Here is a 9,841-nt window from a genome sequence, read left to right as displayed (position 1 = left end):
TGGTACAGTACATATTTATAAATAACAAATTACTGAAAGTATTAAAAGAAAGGTGTCAAAAAGAGGGATGGAATAAAAAGGAAGAAAGTAAAGGCCTTTCTCGCGTGCTGGGCCTTCTGCTCCTGCTTGCTGAGCTGGGTAGGCCCTATTCGACATGAAGAAAAAAAATCCAGCGGCTCTTTTTTTCTCTCTCTCTCTCTCTCTCTCTCCTTTCCTAGCTAGCGGCGACCGACATACAGGGCGAGTGGCGCCGCCCAGTTCTTCGTCGGGCGCTTCGCCGGCCGACAAGGGTACGTCCGCCCATTCCCTTCCCTTCGTTTCCTGCTGTGCGAAATCGAACACCCAAGTCCCTATTTGTTACCTATACTGGGTGCGTCTTACCTGTGGGCGGCGATGGAGGAACGGTCTGGCGGCGGCACTGAATAGATGAAAGTCTTACCTGGCGGCGGCGATGCAGGTGTAGGGGTTCGACCTGGGTGCATACAAAACACAGAGGGGCATTTTGGGGTATCACAAATTCTTAGCTTTGGGCCAAAAATGGGAAGGAAAGAGAAAAGGCGAAAAGCTGGAGTGGCATATATGTGCAGCTGATATCTTCCGGTGGGTAGCTAAATGACTGTTCTACCCGTATGACCAATGCTGCCGAAAAGGGTACCACGCAATGCCCATGGAAGTTTGTTTGGCCTTGAGCGGCTTAGTGCAAATGTGCAATCGGACCATCTATTCTGATCGAAAGGGGTGATAGGGTAGGTTTAACAAGTAGAAACATCGGTGATGTTTGAAGTTTACATGATTCTTCTGCCATCCTGAAACACTGAGATTTTCGTTCTTGTTCACGCAGGTTGCAACCAGCACAATAGATTGCGATTCACGGGAGGCGCATTGGCCACAATGGCTCTAACGCTCCTCCGAGGGATGAGGACGCCGATCTCATTTAGATCAAGTACAGGCTTATTCTTTACTGTTCTAAGACCTCGGTTGGCCCGCTTCACAACCAGGGTGGAGAGTGCACAGGCAACTGAGGCCAAAGCAGCAGCCAAATCAATTCAACTGGTGACCAAGGAGGCAGCAGAGCAGAAGACACAAGGGTTTGAAGCGATCATTGGAATTGAAACCCATGTCCAACTCTCGACCGTCACAAAAGCATTTTGTTCTTGCCCGTACAACTATGGCTCCCAGCCCAATACCACTATCTGCCCCACCTGCATGGGCCACCCAGGGACACTGCCAGTTCTGAATGAGAAGGTCGTTGAGTGTGCCGTGAAGTTGGGCCTTGCTCTCAACTGTGAGATCTCAATGACATCCAAGTTTGATCGGAAGCAGTATTTCTACCCGGACCTCCCCAAGGGGTACCAGATTTCTCAGTTTGACATTCCCATTGCCAAGAAGGGCTATGTTGATTTGGATCTTCCAGTGGAATTTGGTGGTGGGCATAGGAAGTTTGGGATCACAAGGGTTCACATGGAAGAAGATGCTGGCAAACTGCTTCATTCTGAATCCGGCAGTTACTCGCAGGTTTGCCTTCTATTTTCTGTCAGAGATCTGTACTCTTTTTAGATTTCATGATATTCTGATATGCTTATCACATTAGTCTGGCATAACAGCTATGAAACTGCAAAAATCAGTTTTCACATTTACCACAGTGCAAATATTAAACTTCTAGATTAATGCATAGAACCATAAAATTTATGTTACAGATTTGAAATCAGTGAACAGCATTTGGATCTTAGGCAAGGTGAATCATTGCCTTGCTGAAAAAGGATTGGAGTTTGGTAGGACAGGAAAATTGCTTGATTTTGAGGGCAACTCTTTTTGCGAGTAAATCTTGCTACCTGAGGAGATCCAAAATTGCTCACTGTCGAGAGCAAACGAGCACTATGGTGAGAAAACTGATGGCAACCACTATTCATAATACAGACAAACAATAATCCTTGCCTTTCCGGCTGTAGCTCAGATGGGCTAGTGGGTACAGCCTTGGTAGTCAAGCTGAATAGTAAATAGAGACATTATACTCTTCCTACAGAGAAGAATTATTTGAAATTTTGAATCCTCTGGCAATGGAACAAGGAATTAGATTTCTTTAAGTATGATACATGAAAGGGCATACATTGATGCATGTAAATAAACCTTAAGCACTGCTCTGGTATTTACAGGAATGTCAAGAGATAATAAAAAGAAAAGAAAGCTAATTCGTCATCAAAGAATTACACATTGGGTCATCACTTCGGTAACAACTACTTTCAGTTATCAATCTGTGGCTTCTACTCTGGCTGTCTAGGTTGACTTAAACAGGGCTGGTGTACCTTTGCTTGAAATTGTCTCGGAGCCAGACATGAGAACAGGGATAGAGGCTGCTGAATATGGTGCTGAACTGCAAAGGATCGTTAGGTACCTCGGAGTGAGTAATGGTAATATGCAGGAAGGTTCCCTTCGTTGTGATGTGAATGTTTCTGTCCGACCTGTTGGACAATCAGAATTTGGTACAAAGGTAATGCCAACATTTTTGGAATTTCCCTTACTGATTGTTTTGCTACGTGACAATTGTTCAGTATTATGACTTGCTGATTCATTAGTAAACTAAGTGTTGTGGACACCTTCTTTGGCAAGAAGTACCAGCGCAAGAAGAAGGAAGGTGTCTCTCCAGCTGCGGCATAGTTAGTTTTGATTTAGTTTCCTTTTTATTTGGCTGTAATTTAGGAAGTCTTGGATACTCTAGAGACTCTATATATATTGTAAGAGCTGCGGCTCCAAAAGGTTATGCAGAAAAGTTAATCCTTGTGCTCAGAGCCTCAAGCGAGGGCGAGCTAGGGCATTATCAATCTGCTACTCGTGCCAATCTCCACAAGCCATAACAACTCTGGTATCAGACTAGGGATCCTCCTTGGCCTGATCTGCACTCCGCCGCCCACCACAACCCCACCTTCCCCTGCGCGCCGCTAACCCTCATCGCAACCCCGCCATGGCTGCAGACGACGACAACGACACCCCCATCACCAAGGCGATCCTCGACGAAGTGGTTGACAAGCTCGTCAAGCTCGTCGGCGACAACGGCCGGAAGCTGGACACCGACATGGCGGACTTTCGTCAGGAGCTCCGTCTCCTCTCGACGTCCATCAAGAACGTCCAGACTCAGGTTTTGGATCGGCAAGGCCGCTTCGACACCGACGCATCCTCGGCATCTGGACCCTCGCTGGCGCCGACCCACAAGCTGCGCTTCCCCAAGTTCAACGGCTCCGACGACCCTATTACATGGCTCCACAAAGGGGAGCAATTCTTCCGCGCCTACGGCACGCCGGACCATCTCAAGGTCTCGACTGCGGCGTTTTACCTCCAGGACGCTGCGAGCCAATGGTACTACCGCCTCGAGCAAAACCAGGGCATCCCGACGTGGACGCAGTTCGTCGACGGCATCAATCGCCGCTTCGGTCCTCCGCTCCGCAGCAATCCACTGGGCGAACTCACGCACCTGCGTCGCACCACGACCGTCGACGAGTACCAAGACAAGTTCCTGGTCCTGTTGGCGCGTTGCGAAGGCGTCACCGAATCGCAACAGATCGCGATTTTCTTGGCCGGGCTCCAACAACCATTGAGCACGGACATTGAGCTCGCGAAGCCAACGACACTGGAGGAGGCCATGGCCTTGGCGCGCGCGTTTGAACGCCGACAGTCCGCGTCCACGGAGGCACCCGCTGCTACCGGTCGCCTCCCGGCACATCTTCCTCAGCGTTCCTCGACATCGTCCTCCAGGACGCCGCCGCCGACTAACACGCCGGGCTCGACATCAGCACTGCCCGGCGCCCCGTCCAAACCGGCGGTCCCTGCCGACGGGCGATTCAAGCGTCTATCCCCAGAAGAGATGGCTCAACGCCGTCTCGATGGCCTTTGTTTCAACTGCCCTGAGAAGTTCTCCCGTGACCATCTCAAACACTGTACCGGCAAGGGCATCTACCTCCTGGAGATGTCTGCCGACGAGGACTCGCAGGACGGCAGCGAGTCAGACGAGAACTTGAAGATTTCATTGGCGGCCATCACCGGTATTCAGACGAGCGCGACATTGCACCTGACCGCTCGCGTCTGCGACACGCCCGCCACGGCCCTGGTCGACTCCGGTTCCACCCACTCGTTCATCGACGAAGCTCTGGCGCAATGCCTCGATCTAACACCAGTTCCTCGTCATCGGCAAGGAGGAGTTCACAGTCGACCTCTTTGTTATTCCACTGGGCGGCTTTGGGATCGTCCTTGGCTACGATTGGCTTCGCACTCTTGGCCTTATTCTCTGGGATTTCACCAATCTCACCATGCTATTTTGGCGCCATGATCACCGTGTCCAGTGGAGCGGCAACCGCACCCAGATCAACCCACGGGTGACAGCAACTGCGACGGTCGACTTTCTGACTGCCCTCCTGGACGAGTTTGCGGATTTGTTTGCTGAACCCAAGGGACTTCCGCCGCAGCGCACGTTCGACCACAGGATTCACCTGCTTTCGGGGACACCGCCGATTGCCGTGCGTCCATACCGTTACGCTCAGCTGCTCAAAGATGAAATTGAAGCTCAATGCCAAGCAATGTTGGCGCAAGGCATCATCCGTCAGAGTACATCGGCTTTCTCATCGCCGGTGCTACTGGTGCGCAAAAGAGATGGCTCGTGGCGGTTCTGTGTGGACTATCGTGCTTTGAACTGCAAGACAGTGCGTGACAAGTTTCCCATCCCCATTGTTGAAGAATTGCTTGACGAGCTCAAGGGTGCAGTATTTTTCACCAAGTTGGACCTGCGCAGTGGGTATCATCAGGTCCGCATGCACCCCGACGACATCGCCAAGACGGCGTTCCGGACGCATCACGGGCACTTCGAGTTCGTCGTGATGCCGTTCGGCCTCACCAATGCGCCGTCCACCTTCCAAGCGTTGATGAACGCGGTGCTGCAGCCATTTCTCCGGCGGTGCGTACTTGTTTTCTTTGACGATATTCTCATCTTCAGCAGGACATGGTCGGAGCATTTGCAGCACATTCGTGCGGTTTTCCTTGCTCTGCGTGAGCATGGCCTCGTCCTCAAGCGCTCCAAGTGCTCTTTTGGGGAGCAGCGGATCCACTACTTGGGTCATGTCATCTCCGACGGCGTGGTGGCGATGGACACTGACAAGGTCAGTGTAGTTCAAGCATGGCCTCTCCCCCGCTCCGTCAAGGCGCTACGTGGCTTCCTCGGGCTCACGGGATACTATCGTCGCTTCATCCACAACTACGGCGTCATCGCGGCGCCGCTCACAGCCCTCCTGAAACGGGAGGTGTTCCTGTGGTCCACGGCGGCGACGGAGGCTTTCGACGCGCTGAAACATGCGCTCACCACGGCGCCGGTCCTTCAGCTGCCGGACTTCGACGAGCCGTTCATCGTCGACTGCGACGCCTCCGGCACGGGCTTTGGCGCGGTGCTTCATCAGGGAACCGGACCGATCGCTTTCTTCAGTCGTTCGGTCGCACCTCAGCACGCCAAGCTAGCTGCGTACGAGCGCGAACTCATCGGCTTCGTGCAGGCCGTTCGCCATTGGAGGCCATACCTCTGGACGCGGGAATTCATCGTCCGGACGGACCACTGCAGTCTCAAGCACCTCTTGGACCAACGGCTTGCCACCATCCCGCAGCACACATGGGTAAGCAAGTTGTTTGGCTATAGCTTTCAGGTGGAGTACAAGCCGGGCAAATTGAATGCAGCGGCCGACGCCCTGTCACGGCGTGATGAGCAAGGGCCGTGCACGTCGACTTGTGCAATTTCTAGGCCGGAGTTTGAGCTGTTCGACGACTTCAGGCAGGAGTCTCTTTCTCTTCCGGAGGTGGTGTCCAAACGCCAAGAGATCATGGCCGGTACTGCAGGCAAGGTGTGGTCTGTGGTTGACGATTTTGTGCTTCATCAGGGCAAAATTTTTGTTCCGGATTCATCCACGTTCTGGCCACAGTTACTAGAACACGCGCATGGCGTTGGACACGAGGGCGTCCAGAAGTCCCTTGTCCGTCTGCGCTCATCGTTCTACAACCCTCGGGCTTCCAAGCACGTCCGTGAGTTCATCCGTGGGTGTTTGGTCTGTCAACGCAATAAGACCGAGCACCTGCATCCCGGGGGCTTGCTGCAACCACTCGACGTTCCGTCCATGGTGTGGAGTGATATAGCCATGGATTTTGTGGAAGGGTTTCCCGAAGTTGGAGGCAAATCAGTGGTGCTGACAGTCGTCGACTGTTTCTCCAAGATGGTTCACTTTGTCCCTCTTGGGCATCCCTACACTGCCCTCACGGTGGCTCAAGCTTTCTTCGACAACATCGTCAAGCTCCATGGTTTTCCGACGTCCATTGTCAGTGATAGAGACCCTGTGTTCACCAGTGGCCTCTGGACGGAGCTCTTCAAGTTGGCCGGTGTCAAACTCCGCCTGAGTTCGGCTTTCAGACCCCAAACTGATGGCCAATCAGAGGTGGCCAATCGGGTGCTCGGCGTGTATTTGCGCTGCCTCGCTGGTGACCGGCCGCGCAGCTGGCTTCGTTGGCTACCATGGGCGGAATTCTGCTTCAACACATCCTACCAGTCCGCGCTGCGCACGACGCCATTCCAAGTTGTGTATGGACGTGCACCTCCGGCCTTAGCATCGTATCAGCCAGGCTTGGCCCGTGTGCTTGCGGTGGACAAGCAGCTTCAGCATCGTGATGTCTTCCTGTCCGAGATCAAGGAGCGCCTCCTTCAGGCGCAGGATTACATGAAGTCTTCCCATGACAAATCGCATCGAGAAGTCATTTTTGAGGTTGATGATTGGGTATGGCTCCGTCTACATCAGCGTTCCGCGGCAGGGATCACGGACGGTTCTAAAGGAAAGCTGGCACCACGATTCTACGGCTCATTTTAGGTGTTGGAGAGGATTGGTTCTGTGGCATACCGACTGCGTCTTCCTCCTAAGGCGCGCATTCATGATGTTTTCCACGTGGTGTTCTTGAAGAGGTACCATGGTGATCCTCCTTCCTCAATCGCCACTCTTCCTCCCATTGCTAATGGTCGAGTGTTACCAGTCCCAGCCAAGGTAATTCGAGTCAAACCAGCTCGCAATTCATGGGATTTGCTGGTCCAGTGGGAGGGACGCGGCCCTGCAGAAGCAACGTGGGAGCCCTTGCTGGAGTTCAAGGAGAAGTATCGTTCTTTCAAGCTCGAGGACGAGCTTTTCGGTCAGGAGGGGGGAAGTGTTGTGGACACCTTCTTTGGCAAGAAGTACCAGCGCAAGAAGAAGGAAGGTGTCTCTCCAGCTGCGGCATAGTTAGTTTTGATTTAGTTTCCTTTTTATTTGGCTGTAATTTAGGAAGTCTTGGATACTCTAGAGACTCTATATATATTGTAAGAGCTGCGGCTCCAAAAGGTTATGCAGAAAAGTTAATCCTTGTGCTCAGAGCCTCAAGCGAGGGCGAGCTAGGGCATTATTAATCTGCTACTCGTGCCAATCTCCACAAGCCATAACACTAAGTTATGTGGAGGCTAAATAAAGCAGTGGCTACATTGTCCTGACAAATCTACCTAGTTTTTTCTTGATGGCTTGAACTGTGCAAAGAAAAATCACAATGTGTTCTAATTATATTCAGGAATATACATGATTCATGGTGGCATGTAATGCTAATTATACCCAGGAACATGCATACTTGCATTTCTGTGGTTTCTTAGTTCTCACCAGATTAGTACATGCCACATTATTTTAAGGAAAAATAAATTAAGTTGTGTTTGACTGCTTATGCACCATTATACATGGCATCATACTCTTTAACTTCTGACAGGTCGAAATAAAGAATATGAACTCATTTTCTGAGATCAATAGGGCAATTGATTATGAGATATCCCGACAAATTCTGCTCCATAAAGAAGGTCAGGCTGATCAAATTGTGCAAGAAACCCGTCTATGGGATGAATCTTCTCAGGTTGCTGGGCCCAACCTTAACCTTTTATTTCACTGGCCTTTTACTACCATTTCTAATTAATTTTTTGTCTACATCCTCAGAAAACTTTTACAATGCGAAAAAAGGAGGGACTTGCCGACTACAGATATTTTCCTGAGCCTGATCTTCCTGAAGTTGTTCTCTCTACTGACTATATTGATGAAATCAGCAAGTCCTTGCCAGAGCTTCCAGAAGCAAAACGTAGGCGGTATGAGAATATGGGACTTAGCATGCAAGATGTTCTGTTCCTTGCTAATGATGACAATGTAAGTATCTTCTGCGTTTTCCCGTTCCTGTGCATGTGTCCAAAGATAGTTTAGAAGACCCCATTTATGGTCTGCTCTTTAACTGGCTATCTAATTGAGAGATTCTATTTCATCTGGCTTGTAGATGTCCCATATTTTCCTGGACCTAAGTCCATGGTCCTTCTTTATGATGCATAGAAACATACTAGGTTTTTAGTCCTAGACAAGACATTTTCTTTATTCTGCAGATTAGCTTCAGTAATCTGATCAGTATATACCTTCCCAGGTTGCTCATTTCTTTGATTCTACTCTTGAGCATGGTGCTGATGCAAAGCTGGCTTGCAACTGGATCATGGGTGACATTGCTGCTTATCTAAAAAATGAAAAGCTCTCCATTGATGAAACTAAATTAACACCTCTGGAGCTTTCTGAACTTATTGCATCCATCAAGAACGGAACTATCAGTGGGAAGATTGGCAAGGAGGTAACTTTGCTAAACTGCTTTGGTTTTTTCTTTCTCCTGCTACTCATTTTGGGATCCATGCCTTGTTTAGAGCCTGTAGAATATTTGATGGCAACGCTTCTCAAAATCTGTCTTTGCAGATACTGGTTGAACTCATTTCCAAAGGTGGCACAGTTAAGGGTGTGATAGAGGAGAAAGATTTGGTTCAGGTATCTGCTCTCCCATTTGTTAATATTTTGGAAACATAGTAGTTTGTGAATCTAAAAGATACTGTGAATACACACTATCCTTCAGCATTGCCAATGGCTGCTTTCAGCCTCTTCCTTTGGTCAGGAACAATATATACATATTCCTGTTAATGATAGACAGGCGAAAAGACTGCGATAAACATTGGCATGCCCTTGTGTTTGACTAATTGTATTTTGTCGTTTGTACATTCTTGTACTTTAATGAGAGTAGTTTGGGCCATTGCTAGGCTCTCTACTATAATATACTTGATCCATTTCTTTATTTTGATTTCTGGTTAGGTTTGATGTCACAAAAAAATTTGTTACATGAAATGGCAGATAGCAGATCCAGCAGCAATCGAGGCAATGGTAGATAAAGTAATTGCTGACAATCCAAAGCAACTTGAGCAGTACCGTGCTGGGAAAACTAAGTTGCAAGGATTTTTTGCGGGCCAGGTTTGTCAATTTTGAACACTAGCATCTGTTTCACTCTGCAGCTTCAAAATCTGATCGGTGATCATATTGTTTCAATTGATTGCAGGTGATGAAAGCATCGAAGGGCAAGGCCAACCCTGTTTTGTTGAATAAAATCCTTGGAGAGAAGTTAAATGCCAATTAGTTCTTATTGCCCTCACATGGATTAACGAGCACGACATCGGGTGAAATCCCAGAAAATTATTTGCCGGATAGGAAATCCCTTGTTTGGGTCTGGAAATTATTATCTCTACTCCATTAAATTCAGAATGTGATTAGCTCTTTCGTTTCCTTGTGGATATTGTAGAAGTCCAGTTCACAATACGCATCTTTGTACTTGACTCAGCTCATTTGAAAAGGAAGCATACCCGTTGCATCTTAAGCAAGCAGCTAGTATAACTGAAGATTAAAATTGCATACGTTTTCCATGGATTTTGTACTGGTATTTATTGACAATCTCCATCTTGGTTCATAATTTTCAT

The 9,841-nt window shown here is 49.1% G+C and overlaps 1 protein-coding gene across 2 annotated transcripts; it reads left to right on the top strand.

Moving 5' to 3' along the window:
• Nucleotides 1–157: 157 nt before the first annotated feature.
• LOC120685331 (glutamyl-tRNA(Gln) amidotransferase subunit B, chloroplastic/mitochondrial-like) lies at nt 158–9,776 on the top strand. 2 transcript variants are annotated; one of them, XM_039967188.1, is made up of 9 exons: nt 158–290; nt 842–1,515; nt 2,279–2,488; nt 7,792–7,932; nt 8,013–8,216; nt 8,482–8,679; nt 8,799–8,867; nt 9,225–9,341; nt 9,427–9,776. In XM_039967188.1, exons 2-9 carry the CDS (start codon nt 892–894, stop codon nt 9,502–9,504), a joined length of 1,641 nt encoding a protein of 546 aa, XP_039823122.1. In that variant the 5' UTR covers nt 158–290; nt 842–891; the 3' UTR covers nt 9,505–9,776. The 2 variants fall into 2 exon arrangements, with proteins under 2 accessions (XP_039823122.1, XP_039823123.1); XM_039967189.1 differs by lacking the exon at nt 158–290 and adding an exon at nt 593–746.
• The last annotated feature ends 65 nt before the right edge of the window (nt 9,777–9,841 follow it).

The sequence above is a fragment of the Panicum virgatum genome, chromosome 8N (genome assembly GCF_016808335.1).
Source record: "Panicum virgatum strain AP13 chromosome 8N, P.virgatum_v5, whole genome shotgun sequence".
In the NCBI taxonomy this organism is placed as follows: Eukaryota; Viridiplantae; Streptophyta; class Magnoliopsida; order Poales; family Poaceae; genus Panicum; species Panicum virgatum.
The sequence above is the reverse complement of the archived record's forward strand: the minus strand, read 5'-3'. Positions and strand labels throughout refer to the sequence as shown.